This window comes from Pristis pectinata, chromosome 11 (genome assembly GCF_009764475.1).
Source record: "Pristis pectinata isolate sPriPec2 chromosome 11, sPriPec2.1.pri, whole genome shotgun sequence".
Lineage (NCBI taxonomy): Eukaryota > Metazoa > Chordata > Chondrichthyes > Rhinopristiformes > Pristidae > Pristis > Pristis pectinata.
In genome coordinates, this window is record NC_067415.1 from 1,529,131 (window position 1) to 1,547,347 (window position 18,217).

Sequence of the window (18,217 nt, forward strand, 5' to 3'; positions counted from 1 at the left end):
GAGTGAATTCTGAAATCGAAGGTGCGAAGGGACTTGGGAGTCCTAGTGCAGGATTCCCTGAAGGTTAACTTGCAGGTTGAGTTGGTCGTAAGGAAGGCAAATGCAATGTTAGCATTCATTTCGAGAGGACTAGAATATAAAGGCAAGGATGTAATGCTGAGGCTTTATAAGGCGTTGGTCAGACCACATGTGGAGTATCGTGAGCAGTGATGTCCTGGCATTGGTGAGGGTCCAGAGGAGGTTTACAAGAATTATCCCAGGAATGAAAGGGTTAATGTATGAGGAGCGTTTGATGGCTCTGGGCCTGGACTCGCTGGAGTTTAGAAGGATGGGGGGAGCAGTGGATCTCATTGAAACCTACCGGATACTGAAAGGCCTGGATAGAGTGGACATGGAGAGGCTGTTTCCATCAGTGGGAGAGTCTGGGATCCGAGGGCACAGCCTCAGAATAAAGGGACATCCCTTTAGAACAGAGATGAGGAGGAATCTGTGGTGTTGAATCTGTGGAATTCGTTGCCATAGACGGCCGTGGAGGCCAAGTCATTGTGTGTGTTTAAGGCGAAGTGGTGGGTGTCTGGAGTGGGCTGCCAGGGGTGGGGGTGGAGGCAGATGCAATAGTGGGGTTTAAGAAGCTGTTAGAGAGACACATGAATGTGCAGAGACTGCAGGGGATATGGATACTGTGCAGGCAGAAGGGATTTAGCTTAATTTGGCATCATGGTCGGCACAGACGTGGTGGGCCGAAGGGCCTGTTCCTGTGCTGAACTGTTCTGTGTTCTACACTAACACTGACAGCAACAGACACCCCGCGGCCCACACAGAGCGAGCTACCACTTCACTGCTGACTGTGCTGACACCTTGGTGTTTCAGATTGTCTACATCACCGCAACGTTCCCCTACCTGGTCCTGATTGTGCTGATTATCCGGGGTGCCACGCTCCAAGGATCCCTGCAGGGAGTGAAGTTCTACCTCAGTGCCAACTGGAAACGTCTGGGCAGCGCGCAGGTAGGGGCACCGCGCCTGCAGGGGCCAGGAGGTCAGTGGGAGGAGATCCAGGTTCACGGACGGGCGCTGAGGATTGCGGGAGTCACGGCAACATTCCTGGTCCACACCTGAGCAAGGAGAGAGCGGCCTCAAGTGGAGTACGGCGTAGATTCACCAGAATCACAGCCCGGCTCCATCAGGTGGAGACGTGGGACCCACACCACGGAGTTTACAGAGCGAGTGGGGGAGAGAGAGGGAGGGAGTGACAGAGAGAGAGGGAGGAGAGGGAGGGGGGAGAGAGGGGGTGGGAGAGAGTGGGAGTGAGGGGAAGGGAGAAAGAGAGCCATGTCCATGGGTTGTACACTGACCGACACGGTACAAACACACAGACGTGACGCAGGAGACCATTTGGCCCCTCAAGTCTGCTTCACCATTGAACAAGATCCTGCCAACCCAGTGACCTTTTCACCCATTCTGAACACGTCTCTCTCTCGCTCGTCACCCCCCCGCCCGTCACTCCCCCAACCGTCACTCCCCCCTGCCCCTCAACTCCCCTGCCCGTCACTCCCCCCCTGCCCGTCACTCCCCCCCTGCCTGTCCACCACCCCACCCGTCACTGACCCCTCCTGTTGTGGGTCTCCCCACACTGACCCCCCTCTCTCACCCCCCCCTCACTGCTCCCAGCCGATGTCCGTCACCGTGTCCCGGCAGAATTCCTCTCTGAACTTCCTGTTGTTTTTCCGAGGTGTGGAATGATGCCGCATCCCAGATATTCTACTCCCTGGGCATCGGATTCGGGGGTCTGCTCTCCATGGCATCTTACAACAAGTTCGACAACAACGTCGTCAGGTAATGGAGTATGGGAAGGAGCGTCTGGATCAGCCACATCTGGAGATCCCTCACGGTGGAGATCCCTCTCAGAGTGGAGGTCTCTCACATGGTGGAGATCCCTCTCAGGGTGGAGCTCCTCTCTCGGTGGAGATCCCTCTTCATTGCCTCATCGAGCAGTCCCAATGGAGGGGGTGCGGTGTAGACAGGGGCCAGAGCCCTCCCACACTGCCAACACACACTCCCGCAGCAGGGACAGAGCAGATTCCTGACTATCCCTGCAGTTTAGAATGGGAAGGTTGGTCAGAGGGCTGGAGGGACTGGTGCAGGGAGGGCGTCCCCGGTGGAGTCTCGGACCAGGGGACACTGGTGAGAAGGCGGCTTAGAAGTGATCTGAGGAAACAGTTTTTCACGCAGAGGGAGGTGGACCTTTGGAACATCCGTGGACAATAAACCATTGGATTCATTCAAATCCGACATCAGGGAACCTGCATATTGGGGGAATCAAGGACTGTAGGTGGTATTGGTATTGGTTTATTATTGTCACTTGTACCGAGGTACAGTGAAAAACTTGTCTTTCGGTACAGATCAATTCATTACATGGTGCATTGAGGTAGGACAGGGTAAAACAATACACAATGCAGAGTAAAGTGTCACAGCTACAGAGAAAGTGCAGTGCAGGCAGACAATAAGGTGCAAGGTCATAACGTGGTAGATTGTGAGGTCAAGAGTCCATCTTATTGAATAAAGGAACTGTTCAATAGCTGTGGGGAGGGAGTGGGGGCCTGTGGGGAGGGAGTGTGGGGAGGGTGGGGGGCTGTGGGGAGGGAGTGGGGGCCTGTGGGGAGGGTGTGTGGGGAGGGTGCGGGGCTGTGGGGAAGGAGTGGGGGCTGTCGGGGGGAGTGAGGGGCTGTTGGGTGGGAGTGGGGGACTGTGGGGGGGGGGAGTACGGACTGTTGGGGGCTGTCGGGGGCTGTGGGGAGGGAGTAGGGGACTCTGGGCTGTGGGGAGGGAGCGTTACACTGCAGGATGGATGGGATTCCCCTGGGGTGCTGGTCAATGGATTCCTTCAGGCAACACCTGGACAGACTGAGTGGAGTTTCCCAACCCGCAGCCTCGCTGAGTACTGCAGAATGGGACTCGGAGTGGGATCTGCATCGAGTCAGTGTCACAGTCATTGTTCCTGGCACTGAGCACAGGTGAGGTATACCTCACTCCCCAAAAACCAGCCTCCCCTGCACGGACTCTGCCCACACATCCCGCTGCCTTGGTGAAGCAGCCGGCATAATCAAAGACCCCACCCACCCCGGACATTCTCTCTTCTCCCCCCTCCCATCAGCCTGAAAGCACGTACCACCAGGCTCAAGGACAGCTTCCATCCCACTGTTATAAGACTATTGAACGGTTCCCTAGTACGATAAGATGGACTCTTGACCTCACAATCTACCTCGTTATGGCCTTGCACATTGTCTGCCTGCACTGCACTTTCTCTGTAACTGGAACACTTTATTCTGCATTCTGTTATTGTTTTCCCTTGTTCTACCTCACTGCACTGATGTGATGAAATGATCTGTATGGACAGCTTGCAGAACAAAGCTTCTCCCTGTCCCTCGGTACAGGTGACAATAAGGAACCAGTTACATCCCGGGGTTGAGGTGAGTCTACAGGTGGTTCCCGGCCGGGACAGTGAGGAGGGTCGTGCGCTGCCCAAATCTGTCAGTAACCTGAGACCTCTCTCCTAGGGACACTCTGATCATTGTGACCGGCAACTGCATCACCAGCTTCTTTGCTGGATTCGCCATTTTCTCCATCCTGGGACACATGGCGTGGAAGAAGGGCGTGGAGGTGAGCGACGTGGCTGACTCAGGTGAGAGTGGCGATCAGCACAACGGCACCACAGCCCTCCGCTGAGGATTCGCAACGGCAGAGACACCATGGGTCAGACACAGGGTGAAGCTCCCTCCGCACCGTCCCATCACACATTCCCGGGGTCAGACACAGGGTGGGTCTCCCTCTGCACCGTCCCATCACACACTCTCGGGCTCAGACACAGGGTGAAGCTCCCTCCGCACCGTCCCGTCACACACTCCCGGGCTCAGACACAGGGTGAAGCGCCCTCCGCACCGTCCCGTCACACACTCCCGGGCTCAGACACAGGGTGAGGCTCCCTCCGCACTGTCCCATCACACACTCCCGGGGTCAGACACAGGGTGAAGCTCCCTCCGCACCATCCAGTCACACACTCCCGGGGTCAGACACAGGGTGAGGCTCCCCCCGCACCGTCCCATCACACACTCCCGGGGTCAGACACACGGTGAGTCTCCCTCCGCACCATCCCATCACACACTCCCGGGCTCAGACACAGGGTGAAGCTCCCTCCGCACCGTCCCGTCACACACTCCCGGGCTCAGACACAGGGTGAAGCTCCCTCCGCACCGTCCCGTCACACACTCCTGGGCTCAGACACAGGGTGAAGCTCCCTCCGCACCCTCCCCTCACACACTCTCTTTCTTTCTCCTGCTCCCTCTCTCCCACCCTGACGAGCTCTGAGTCCTGAGCTGTCCGGAAGCACAGACGGAGTTTGGGGCTGGGGGTGGGGTTGGGGTTGGAGCTGGGGATGGGGGTGGGACTGGGACGGGGGTGGGACTGGGTGAGGATCGGCGGCAGACAGGGTGTGCCGTGCCGTGTTGTGCCGTGTTCCCGATGTGTGGCGACCTGCCCTCTGTTCACCGCAGGTCCCGGTCTGGCGTTCGTGGCCTACCCAGAAGCCCTGGCGCTCCTGCCTGGTTCGTTCATCTGGTCGATCCTGTTCTTCCTGATGCTCTTCACCCTCGGCATCGACACCCTGGTAACGGTCCCCCCCCACCCCCACCCCTCCCCCCACCCCCCACACCCCCACCCCCACCCCCTCCCTCCACCCCCCACACCCCCACCCCCTCCCCCTCCCTCCACCCCCCCACACCCCCACCCCCTCCCCCCCCCTCCACCCCCCACACCCCCACCCCCCACCCACCCCCCACACCCCCACCCCCACCCCCACCCCCCCCCCACCCCCCCCCCCCACCCCCCACACCCCACCCCCACCCCCCCCCTCCACCCCCCACACCCCCACCCCCTCCCCCTCCCTCCACCCCCCACACCCCCACCCCCCCCCCCCACCCCCCACACCCCCACCCCCACCCCCCCCCCCCCCCCCCACACCCCCACCCCCCCCCCCCACCCCCCACACCCCCACCCCCACCCCCTCCCCCACCCCCCACACCCCCACCCCCCCCCCCCCCCCCCACCCCCCCCCCCCCCCCCCCCCCCCCCCCCCCACCCCCCCCCCCCCCCCCCCCCCCCCCCCCCACCCCCCCCCCCCCCCCCCCCCCCCCCCCCCCCCCCCCCCCCCCCCACCCCCCACCCCCCCCCCCCCCCCCCCCCCCCCCCCCCCCCCCACCCCCCCCCCCCCCCCCCCCCCCCCCCCCCCCCCCCCCCCCCCCCACCCCCCCCCCCCCCCCCCCCCCCACCCCCCCCCCCCCCCCCCCCCCCCCCCCCCCCCCACCCCCCCCCCCCCCACCCCCCCCCCCCCCCACCCCCCCCCCCCCCCCACCCCCCCCCCCCCCCCCCCCCCCCCCCACCCCCCCCCCCCCCCCCCCCCACCCCCCCCCCCCCCCCCCCCCCCCCACCCCCCCCCCCCCCCCCCCACCCCCCCCCCCCCCACCCCCCCCCCCCCCACCCCCCCCCCCCCCCCCCACCCCCCACCCCCACCTTCATCCCCCACACCCCCACCCCCTCCCTCCACACCCCCCACCTCCGCACCCCCTCCCCTCTGCACCCCCGCACACCCCCACACCCCCAACCCCCAGCCCCTCCCTCCACACCCCCCACATCCCCACCCCTCCCCCACACCCCGCACCCCCACACTCCTGCCCCCTCCCTCTGCACCCCCAACCCCACCCTCATCCCCCACACCCCCACCCCCTCCCTCAGCACCCCCCACCTCCGCACCCCGACCCCCACTCCCCCACCCTCATATCCCCCACACCCCCACCCCCTCCCTCTGCACCCACACCCCCACCCTCATCCCCCTCCCTCAGACAAATCAGCTGCAGTTAACGACCCCTCCCTGCCTGCTCTGACCGGCGTCACTTCCTGTGTTACTCTTCACCCCCCCCCCTATCACATACATTCCACAGAACAGCACAGGAACAGGCCCTTCGGCCCACCATGTCTGTGCTGAACTATTTAAGCTAATGATGCTTAATTGAACTTGTCCCTCCTGCCTGCACAGTGTCCACATTCCTCCATCTCTGCACATTCATGTGTCTGTCTAACAGCCTCTGAAACCCCTCTATTGTATCTGCCTCCACCCCCACCCCCGGCAGCACATTCCAGGCACCCACCGCTCTCTGTGTGAAATACTTGCCCCGAACACCTCCTTTGAACTTTCCCCCCCCTCACCTTAAATGCACGCCCTCTGGTATTAGACATTTTGACCTTGGGAGAAAGATACCAGCTGCCTACTCGGCCTGTGCCTCTCATAATCTTATAAACTGCTATCCGTAAGGTCTCCCCTCAGCCTCCGCCGCTCCAGAGAGAACAACCCAAGTTTGTCCAACCTCTCCTTATAACACATACCCTCTAATCCAGGCAGCATCCTGGGGAACCTCTTCTGCACCCTCTCCAAAGCCCCTACACCCTTCCTGTAATGGGGCAACCAGAATTGAATGCAATACTTCAAATGCGGCCTGACCAGAGTTTTATAAAGCTACAACATAACTTCCCGATTCTTGAACTCAGTGCCTCGACTAATAAAGGCAAGCACGCCATATGCCTTCTTCACCGCCCTATCAACCTGTGCAGCCACTTTCAGGGAGCTATGGACTTGGACCCCAAGATTCCTTTGTTATGTCAAACATTCCCATCAGCTCCCCCCAGATTCTACCCCTCACCCACACACTGGGGGCAACCCATTGACCCGCACGTCGTTGGGATGTGGGAGGAAACCGGAGCACCTGGGGAAACCCAAGCAGACGCAAAGAGAACGTGCGAACTCCACACAGACAGCACCGGAGGTCGGGATCGAACCCGGGTCTCTGGAGCTGTGAGGCAGCGGCACTACCCGCTGCACTGCTGCATCTCCCTTATAGGTGGGCAGAAGGGATTTAAAACTGTGTATGCAGGCCTGCCCTCCATTAATAGTCGTCCTGCTTCTGTACGGCTGACAGGAACAGCAGTCCATTCTGTTATTGCATTGGTCACACATTCCTGGGGAGAGTGACCAAGTTATGTTCGGACAGGTCCAGAGTCCGCTCTAGGGTGTCTGTCACACCCTGACACACCACTTGCCTCTCATCCAGATTTATATCTAAAACCCTCAACTTTTTTCTCATTTTGTATTTTACGCTGCATGTAGTACCTAGTAAAACCATTCAGAAGACACTTGGACAGGTCCACGGACAGGATAGGTTTCGAGGGGATATGGGCCAAACGCGGGCAAATGGGACTGGCTTAGATGGGCATCTGGGTTGGCATGGACCAGTAGGGCCAAGGGCCTGTTTCCCTGCTGTGTGACTCTGTGGTCATTGTGTGAAGTGTGATGAGTTGTTTGCTTTGGTTGGCGGTCAATGGCTCTGAGGTCATGAAGATTCAGATCAGTTTATTGTCTCACACACACAGCCGGGTGCAATGAAATTCCTCGCTGGTGTGAAGCTCGCAGAGTGAACGGTGAACACAGTGGGAATAAATACAACAGGAAATGCAGCGACCAGCACGGAGCAACCGAATGGTGCAGAGTGCAGTGGGGCAGACTGAGGGAGTGCAGGAGGAGATGCTGACGTGAAGGGAATGGAAGGGGGAGGGTTGAGGGTCTGAGAAGCTGGCAGCACCACCGGGAGGGGGTGTGAGAGAGGTGACTGGGTCAGGAGTCCGACAGAGGTGGGGGAGAAGCTCTTCCTGAGTCTGGACGTCTGAGCTTTCACTCTCCTGGACCTTCTAGCAGAAGGTAGGAGAGAGAGATACACAAACGTAGAGGTTAGACAAGCTGGCTACAAATACAGAATGACTGTAACAGGTGGTTTTAATTTCCACGTGGATTTGTACGAGTTTCCCAGCTCGTGTCTGAAGAGCAGTGAATTTCTTGTGTGTCAGAAGTTATCAGATCCACTGATGAGACTGGGTTCATGTAGTGAGATGAGTCAGACTGAACCCATCCCATCATTCAGAATAAGCGCCTGTAGCATCAAGAGTTCACCTTTAGCGTTTGAGAGGTCCATTCAATAGTCTGATATCAGCGGGATAGAAGCTGTCCTTGAGCCTGGGGGTACATGCTCTCAGGCTTTTGTATCTTCTGCCTGATGGGAGGGGAGAGGAGAGAGAGTGTCTGGGGTGGGAGAGGTCCTTGATTGGAATTGGTTTATTACTGTCACTTGTACCAAGGTACAGTGAAAAGTTTGTCTTGCATACTGAGGCTGCTTTTCCAAGGCAGTCAGCCTCAGAGGGACAACCATGTGATGAGTGTTCACAAGTACAACTTGAGACAAGAAACAAATTTCGGGTTACCCTTGACTGAACCCCTGAATCCGCAGAATGCTTGCTGTGCGCTGCAGGCGGCTCTGTGTCCACCAGGTGTCAGTGGTGCTCCCCCTCCAGTCTGTGCAGCTGAAGGGTTCCAGGGGTGTTCAATCTATCCTTGGACACCCCTTAAAGGGGATGGGGAGGGGGGCAGAAAGACTGGCAGTGTCCACATTTACAGCCCCAACGGAGGCAGAGAGGAGCGAGCTGTAGAAGGGGAGCTGTTCTCTCCGGCAGTGACTGTCAACACGGGACAGTCGGGAGTTCACTTCTGGGGTCAGTGTTTGAACTGGGCGAAGGCCAGTCGGGCACTGACACAGGAGAGTGAGGGGAGACCACGGGGCTTTCCTCTGGTGAGAGGTTACAGCACAGAAACAGGCTGCGTCAACGTTGGTCGCTGCAAACTCCCCTCCTTCCTCCTCACTCCCTGTGAGATTTTCTCCAGTTCCCCTCCCCTGCCCTCCCCTCTCTCCCCCTCCAGACCCTCTCCTCTCCCCTCTCCTCCCCTCCCCCCTCTTCCCTCCCCCCTCCAGCCCCCTCCCCTCTCCTCTCCCCCTCCATCCCCTCTCCCCCTCCAGCCCCTCTCCCCTCTCCTCCTCCAGCCTCTCCCCCTCCATCCCCTCTCCCCCTCCAGCCCCTCTCCCCTCTCCTCCTCCAGCCTCTCCCCCTCCAACCCCTCCCCTCTCCGCCCCCTCTCCCCCTCTCCCCCCCTGCCCCCTCTCCCCCCTCTGACCTCCCCCCTCCCCCCTCTCCCGCTCTCCCCCCTCACCCCTCTCCCTCTCCCCCTCAATACACCATGGACAATCACCCTGTGGGTGTGAACTTCTCACTCTCACCCTCTCGCTGCCTTGATCGATCCTCTGTCGTTCTAATGTTGGCCTCTGAGGTTATCAGTCCCAGAGTGGGACAACACAGAGACAGGCCCTTCGACCCACCACGTCCGTGCTGACCCATTGCCCATCCACACAAATCCCAGTTCCCCGATTTAAGACCATACACCTTGCCTGTTAGGCGCCTGTCTAAATATCTCTTAAACATTGTCATTATGTCTGATTCTGCCACTGGCAGCACGTTCCAGATATCAACCCGTCTCTGGGGAAAAATGTTACCCCTCAGATCCCCTTTAAATCTCCCCCCCTCACCTTAACCCCCGGCCTCATGGATTTCGGTTTTGCTGAAGCTCTTCCATGAGTTCCCCACTGGTTCCCACCCTGTCGCCCCTCTGTCCCACTGCACACACCTGCTGACGGTAACAACCCTACACAACATCATCGTGGACATTTACACCCCAACCAATGCCCAACGACGGGGGACAGTGTCCATGGGCTGTGGGAGGGGATTCACTGGGTGGGGGGAGTCGGTGATGGGGAGGGTGTCCGTGGGCTGTGGGTGGGGAGAGTTGGTGATGGGGGAGGGTGTCCGTGGGCTGTTGGGGGGGGATTCAGTGGGTGGGGAGAGTCGGTGATGGGGGAGGATGTCTGTGGGCTGTTGGGGGGGGATTCAGTGGGTGGGGACAGTCAGTGATGGGGGAGGGTGTCTGTGGGCTGTGGGAGGGGATTAAGTGGGTGGGGACAGTCGGTGATGGGGAGGGTGTCTGTGGGCTGTTGGGGGGGAGGATTAAGTGGGTAGGGACAGTCGGTGATGGGGGAGGGTGTCCATGGGCTGTGGGGGGGGATTCAGTGGGTGGGGGGAGTTGGTGATGGGGGAGGGTGTCTGTGGGCTGTGGGAGGGGATTAAGTGGGTGGGGACAGTCGGTGATGGGGGAGGGTATCCATGGGCTGTGGGGGGGGATTCGGTGGGTGGGGGGAGTCGGTGATGGGGGAGGGTGTCCGTGGGCTGTGGGGGGGGATTCGGTGGGTGGGGGGAGTCGGTGATGGGGGAGGGTGTCCGTGAGCTGTGGGGGGGGGGATTCAGTGGGTGGGGAGTTCGCTGTAAGGGGATGTGATAGGGACGGACGATTTGCATTGAGTCAGCGGGATAGAATGTTTGACCCGGAGGACGGAACTAATCTGTGGAACGGCCCACACTGTTGCACCTCCCTGTTGACTCTCCCTGTGCTTTGGTTGCAGTTTGGGAACTTGGAGGGAATCACGACTGCCATCCTGGATGAGTTCCCGGCGCTCCGGGAAAGGAAACGGAAGACAATGTTCCTGGCTGTGCTCTGCTTCTCGTTCTACCTCCTGGGATTGCTGCTTATTACTGAGGTATGGCCCAGGGTGACCCAAGGGCAGAATCCTCCCAACACAGTAACCCATAGCAACGCTGGGCAACCTCGTCATAGCAACCAATGGGAAGACAGGGTCAACACCATCATAGCAACCAATGGGAATACAGGCTCAACCTCCAACATGGAAACCAATGGAGAGACAGGTCAATCTCATCATAGCAACCAATGGGAACACAAGGCCAGTGCTTGACAAGCCATCAATAGGAATTAGGGTCAACAGTATCCTAGCAACCAATGGGAATGCAATGGGAATGCAGCGCCAATCCCATCATAGCAACCAATAGGAATACAGGATCGATCCCGGGCTAGGGAACCAGTGGGAAGACGGAGTCAATCCCATGAGAAGATGGGATCACCTCTGAAATAGGAGCTAATGGGAATATAGGGTCAATCTCAGCGTAGGAATGAACAGGAATCTGGTGCTAAATCCCAAATCTCGGTCGGGACCACTGGTTGATAGCAAGGCTGTAACCAATAGGATCACAGGTCATTACCAATATAGTAACCAGTTGGAATTTTGGAGGTGATCCTAGGCAGGAGGATTGACATCTCAAGCGGCCACCAGTAAGATCGCAGGAAGTCTCCTCAAACTTAGTGACCCACAGAATTCCTGGGAATATCCTCAGTAAAATATCCCATGGGAGTGTGGTGGTTGGGGAGGGGAATCGATTGGACCTGTCGTGTCGGCGTGGGTGAACAGCTCGGTCTCATCTCTCCGCACAGGGAGGCATCTACTGGTTCACCCTGATCGATGCCTACAGCACCAGCTTCGGGCTCATCATCATCACCCTCTTCATGTGCCTGGGCATTGCATTCTTCTACGGTAAGTTCTGCAGGGATCTGCCCCCTCAGGGCACACGGACACCTCATGAGTGGGCAAGTAATGAACGGTTGGCATCAGCACCGAGGGTCATTGACCGGAACAGTGCCTGGGTTCTCTCTCTGCAGATGCTGCCTGACCTGCTGAGTTCCTCCTGCACTTCCGTTTATGTTTCAGATTCCAGCATCTGTTTTCTGGATCTGGGAGGTTCTCCCTGGAAGGGCAGGGAAGCAGATCCAATCACTAATACCGAGGGGCAAAAGTGCACAGATGCTGGGAGGTTTCCAGTCAATGACCCTTCTGGTGCCTCTGCTGAGGCTGCACTTGGAGTATTGCACTCAGTTTGGGTCACCCTGCTGTAGGAAAGATGCCATGAAGCTGGAAAGACTGCAGAGGAGATTTACGAGGAAGTTGCTGGGACTCGAGGGACCAAGTTATGGAGAGAGGTTGGGCAGGCTCGGACTTTTTTCATTGGAGCGTAGGAGACTGAGGGGTGATCGTATAGAAGTGTATAAAATCATAAGGGGCATCGATAGGGTGAATGCACACTGTCTTTTTCCCACGGTTGGGGGATCAAGAACTAGAGGGCACAGGTTTAGGGTGAGAGGGGAGAGATTTAATAGGAACCTGAGGGCCAACTTCCTCACCCAGAGGGTGGGGTGTGTGAGGAACGAGCTGCCAGAGGAGATGGGTGAGGCAGGTACATTAACAACATTTAAAAGACATTCAGACAGGTCCATGGACGGGAAAGGTTTAGAGGGATATGGGCCTTTGATGGTCATCTGGGTCAGCACGGACCAGTCGGGCCGAAGGGCTGTGACTGTGACCATTAGCACAGATCCATGCGCAGATTGAACGGGGTGGATCCGGAATGATCTCTGACTCTATAAAAGGGTCAATATTTCAGGTCAATAACAAGTAAAAGGAAACCAGATAAACTAGACGGGTATGGGGCCAGGGGGAGAGAGCGGGGAGGGAGACCGATTGGTGGTCTACCTAAGAGCTAGCACTGGAGTGTGAACTGAGTCCCTCCTTGCTGTGAGATTCCACATCATTCCAATGTTCCAACCATCCTTCATGGACACCACCTGCCCCAGGGATCTGATGGCAGCAGTGTTGTCACTGAGGATTCAGGTAAGGTTCTGAGCAGGACAGACAGGGAGACTGGTTCCCTTGCGGGGAGGGGGGGGGGTTCAAACTGAGGGATTGCCCCTTTGCAATCGAGATGGAGAGGGATTTCTTCTGCCCCGTTCAGTCTGTGTGGGTCTGTGCTCTTGGTCACAGTCACAGCCCCTCAACCAGTCCATGCCGAACAAGTTGTCGACCTGAGCCAGTCCCATCTGCCCACATTTGGCCCGTATCCCTCTAAACCTTTCCTATCCATGGACCTGTCTGAATGTCTTTGGAATTCTTGGCTCCAGAGAGCTGTGGAGATGGAGTCAGGGAAAGAATCCAAGGCAGGGTTGATGACCTTTGGTCTGTAGGGGTGTTAAGGATTCAGGGATCAGGCAGGAAAGTGGACCTGAGGCCAAGTCATTGAATGGCAGAGCAGTCTCGAGGGGCCGAATGGTCTCTTCCTGTCCCTGGTTACGCCCTCCTTGCAAGTAAACAGGGCCTGCAATCTGGCTAAAACAATCAATGCAAGGCAGGAGAAAAGTGACCACAGAGCCTCTCGGGGAGATGGCACACAGCGTGGTCAGAGACATTCCTCAGTGAGATCTCAAGGGGAAATTCCCAACATCAGGACACAAGCAGGAGAGTGGGAGACGGAGGAGGATTTATGGGGCAGACATTTTGAGGGCTCAAGTTATTTAAACATGAAGGCTGTAAGGAGAGGTTGGACAGACTTGGGTTGTTCTCTCTGGAGCGGCAGAGGCTGAGGGGAAACCTGATAGACGTTTATAAAATTATGAGGCACGGATAGGGTAGGCGGTCGGTGTCTTTTCCCCAGGGTGGAAATGTCTAATACCAGAGGACATGCATTTTAAGTGAGAGGGGGAAAGTTTAAAGGAGATGGTGGGGGGCAGGTTTTTTACACGGAGAGGGGTGGGTGCCTGGAACGGGCTGCCGGGGGCGGGGGTAGGGGCAGGTACATTAGCAACGTTTGAGAGGTATTCAGACAGGAACATGAACAGGCTGGGAATGGAGGGATACGGACCACGTGCAGGGAGATTAGTTAGACTGGCATCATGGTCAGCACAGACATGGTGGGCCGAAGGGCCTGTTCCTGTGCTGTACGGTTCTATGTTCGATGTTCTAACTTTGAGGCCGGTGTGGACAGTGGGCAATGGGCAGTGGGAGAGGCTGACAAGGGGGATTGGGGCTGCAGAGTTGTGCTGAAGTTCTCTGCAGGTGGAGGTGGTTACCTGTTGCTCACTGTGATCGGCACCCAGCACAGGGGTCTCCCTGAATGCTGTCGGCTCTGCAGGGTTCCCTTGAACATCACGGGCGCCAGACGAGAGCCCGTGAGCCAGGCCGGCACCAGTGCGATGCTCAGGGAGTGCTGCACTGTCAGAGATGCGATGCGTCCGTTTACAGGAGGGCAGCAGGTCTCCCTGGGATCTAATGCAGGACTTAACTCCATTACCTGCTCACGGACCAGTGTGATGTTTGTGGGAGCTTGCTGTGCATTTTCTGTCTGGTTCTCTTCGTTGCGACAGTGGTTAGCCCCTGCCTCTCAGCGCCAGAGAACCGAGTTCGATCCCGACCTCCGGTGCTGGCTGTCTGTGTGGAGTTTGCACATTCTCCCCCTGATGGCATGGCTTTCACTTCCCAACGACGTGTGGGGTCGGTGGGTTAATCAGCCGCTATAAATTGCCCCTGGTGTGTGGGTGAGGGGCTGAATCTGGGAGGAGCCGGTGGGAATGTGGGGAGAATAAAATGGGTTTGATGTAAATGGTTGATGGTCGGTACGGACTCAATGGGCCGAAGGGCCTTTTCCTGCGCTGTCCCTCTGGGAGCGTTGCACTGAGCACCGGGGCCTGAGTGGCTGAGAGCTGCGGCGAGGTGCTACAGAAATGCAAGTCTGACTTCCCTCCGGTTCCGCTGCCCGCAGGAGTGAACCAGTTCTGTGAGGACATCATCGACATGCTGCGCTACTGCCCGCCCTGGTGTGGCCGTCTGCTGATCTACTTCAAGGCCTGCTGGGCCCTCCTCACTCCCCTCCTGTTGTTGGTAAGGTGCAGACCCCTCCCCTCCCCATCCCTCACTCCCCCCCTCCTCTCACCTCTCCCCACCCCCTCACCTCTCCCCATCCTCCTCACCTCCCCCAACCCCCTGCTGCCCACTGACCAGCAGTCTCCCTGTGACGGCGGGGGTTTCCCACGGGGGCTCCGGTTTCCTCCCACATCCCAACGATGTGAGGGGTCGGTGGGTTGATCGGCCACTGTGAATTGCCCCCAGTGTGTGGGTGAGAGGTGGAACCTGGGGGGGGTGCAGAGGTTGATGTGAGTGTGGGGAGAATAAAATGGGATTGTTGTAAATGGGTGGTTGATAGTTGGCACGGTCGCGATGGGCTGAAAGGCCTGATTCCTTGCATTGTAGTTGGAGAGCTCAAGGAGGGGCCGGGAGAACTTCTACAACGTGTTATCATTAAATAGAATGGCACCTTCGTAGTGGATGGATCCCTGGGCCTGGTGACATTCCCCAGGCTGGTGTGGGAGGGACAGGAGGAGGTCACTGGGGCCCTGATGGAGATTTGTAGATCTTCACTGGCCACCGGGGAGGTGCCAGGAGAACAGCAAATACCCCAGAAAGGCAGCTGGTAATCGCCAGGTAATTCCAGGCCCGGGAGACCAATGGGAGTGGGAGGGAATTATTGGACAATGTTCTGAGGGACAGGATGAATCCGCACTTGGGAAGGCAGGGATTGATCAGGGATGATCAGTGTGACAATCCCAGAAAATCAAAAGATTCCAGTTACTAACCTCCTGCCCCTGGAAACAGGATCCGCCCTCGTCAATCCGTGTCTCACGGTCACAGAGTCACACAGCACAGAAACAGGCTCTTCGGCCCGACCTGTCCATGCCGACCAAGATTCCCATCTAAGCTAGTCCCATTTGCCCGCGTTTGGCCCATATCCGTCTGAACCTTTCCCATCCATGGACCTGTCTGAGTACCTGTTAACTGTTGCTATTGTACCTGCCTGTACTTCCTCTGGTGGCTCGCTCCACATACGGACCACCCTTGGTGTGGAAAACCCGCCCCTCAGGTCCCCTTTAAATCTAAACCCTCTCACCTTAACCCTGTGCCCTCTAGTTTTAGACAACCTACAATGGGAAAGAGACTGAGTGCATTCACCCTATCTATGCCCCTCATGACTTTATACACCTCTATAAGATCACCTCTCCATCTCCTACACTCCAAGGAATAAAGTCCCAGCCTGGCCAACCTCTCCCCGTAACTCACGCCCTCCAGTCCCAGCAACATCCCTGTGAACCTTTTCTGCTCTCTCTCCAGCTTAATCACATCCTTCCCATATCTGGGCGACCAGGACTGCCCACAACACTGTGCGGCCTCACCAACACCATGTACAGCTGTCACATGATGTCCCAACTGTTGTACTTAATTCCTTTGCCCACTTCCCCAGTTGATTAAGACCCTGTTGTAACTTTAGACAACCTCCTTCGCCGTCCACCAAACCACCAACGTTGGAGTCATCTGCAAACTTACTAATCACATCACCTACATCCTCATCCAACTCATTAATATAGATAACAAACCGCAGTGGGCCCGGCACCAATCCCTGCGGCACACTGCTGGTCACAGGCCTCCAATCTGAGAAACACCCTCCACCCCCACCGCTCACCTCCTTCCACCAGGCTAATTCTGCATCCAACTGGCTGATTCACCCAGGATCCCATGAGATTGAACCTTCCAGACCAGCCCACTGTGTGGGACCTTGGTCACCTCTTCAGAGAACTCAATCAAACTTATGAGACGTGATCTCCCACACATGTAGCTGTGAGCTTGTGGTAGGTCGTCTGTGGGTGTGATGTGCTGGTTTCTGATGTAACACCTCTGGTATCTAACCCCATCTCTCCCTCACAGTTCATCCTGATGTACATCTTCATTGAGATGTACAACACAACCTTACACTATGGTTCCTACGAGTATCCAGCGTGGGGGAAGGCGCTCGGCGTGTGTCTGGGGGTGCTGTGCTGCGTACAGATTCCCGTCTGGTCAGTGGTTGCAGTGGTGAAGGAGTCAGGAACGCTGCGAGATGTGAGGATGCTTTCTCAACTTTCCCTCTGCCGTTCGACATATCTGAATAAATAATCATCCAAGAGAAAAGGACGCAGGAATTAAAATTCACATAAACCACACACGGGCCTTTTCCGAGGCAGTGTCCATGAAATCACCCACAGTGCAGAGTGAGTCAGTGTCTGAGGGGAGGGACTGCTGACAGTGTGACACTCCTTCAGTGTGATGGTCCCACAGTGTGACCCTCCCTCAGTACCACCCCTCCCACAGTGAGACCCTCCCTGTATCCCTTTGATTTGACCTCAGGACCCGGAGGGTGAGGTTTTGACCTCTGGACCCGGAGGGTGAGGGTTTGACCTCAGGACCCAGAGGGCGAGGGTTGGACCATGTTCAAGGCTGCAGGGTCCACAGGCCCCCTGGTCCAGTGAGACCAATGACCGTGTCCGGTTTCCGTTGTCCTGATGAGGAGTGGTCCCATCGAGGGGTGGTCCCATCTTGATCCCGGGCCGTTGGAGAACCTCTGGGTGCGCGGACTGACCGGGGCGCCTCCGCCCACAACTGACCTCCGATATCTGTTCCTTTCCTCCACAGCGGTTTCGGAAGGCCATCCGGCCCCTGAACTCCTGGAAGGTGACAGGAGGGGACCGGACCTTCACCCAGGACACTGTCGACGTGCCCTTCTCCGTCACACTGACCGACCACGACTTCACCGAGGCCCAGGCGTGAGGTGCCCCCTCTCCCGGTGGCAGAGGGGACCTCGCCCAGCGGGGGTGTGGGGTCTCTGGCCCAGACCAAAGCTCCTGACTTGCAGTGAGGGTGTGGAATGGGGTCCATGGGGGCAGTGCACGCCGTGTGCGGCAAGGACCTTCCTGGTACCGCTGGTCAGCGCTCGCTCACACCCCTCCCCACCTCCGAATCCGGCGAGGCCGCACTCCCTCATCCACTCACTATCACTGCCCTAGGAGCACTCAGCCTCGGGAAGGAAGCGGCTGTTGCCATGGCAACACGCAGGGGTCGACTGGGAGCCGGCCACACTGCCCACACTGTCACTGTCCACGTCAACCGGTCCCAACAGCTGACCCTTGGCACCCACCCCTCCCCTCCCACTCCCTGACCTGTCCCCAGGTGAGGGGGGTCTCAGCTGTAATGTACCAAGCACAAATGTTCGCAGCAAGCTGCATAGACGTCAGCAATTGGATTATTTCCCACTTGTGGGGCCAGGATGCTCAGACACCCCCTCCCCATCTCCCACCGACCACTGCCAGGTCCTTCCTGTTCACCTGAGACTATCAGCAGGGTCTGCGATTCACCTCTGATCAGTACCGCCCCTCCCACAGTGTGACCCACCCTCCTCACCGCCCCTCGCACAGTGTGACCCTCCCACAGTACCGCCCCTCGCACAGTGTGACCCTCCCACAGTACCGCCCCTCCCACAGTGTGACCCTCCCTCAGTACTGCCCCTCCCTCAGTGTGACCCACCCTCCTCACCGCCCCTCCCACAGTGTGACCCTCCCACAGTACCACCCCTCCCACAGTGTGACCCTCCCTCAGTACTGCCCCTCCCTCAGTGTGACCCACCCTCCTCACCGCCCCTCCCACAG

The 18,217-nt window shown here is 58.0% G+C and overlaps 1 protein-coding gene across 1 annotated transcript in view; it reads left to right on the forward strand.

The window, feature by feature from the left end:
- The window catches only part of slc6a7 (solute carrier family 6 member 7), a 50,426-nt gene extending 32,486 nt beyond the window's left edge, over positions 1-17,940 (forward strand). The window contains exons 7-15 of the mRNA XM_052026596.1: positions 871-1,005; positions 1,730-1,833; positions 3,555-3,679; positions 4,548-4,660; positions 10,437-10,571; positions 11,318-11,417; positions 14,470-14,588; positions 16,464-16,637; positions 17,208-17,940. Of these exons, the coding sequence (XP_051882556.1) occupies positions 871-1,005; positions 1,730-1,833; positions 3,555-3,679; positions 4,548-4,660; positions 10,437-10,571; positions 11,318-11,417; positions 14,470-14,588; positions 16,464-16,637; positions 17,208-17,342 (1,140 nt within the window). The 3' untranslated portion in view covers positions 17,343-17,940. The remainder of the gene's footprint in view (positions 1-870; positions 1,006-1,729; positions 1,834-3,554; positions 3,680-4,547; positions 4,661-10,436; positions 10,572-11,317; positions 11,418-14,469; positions 14,589-16,463; positions 16,638-17,207) is intronic.
- Positions 17,941-18,217: the final 277 nt, after the last annotated feature.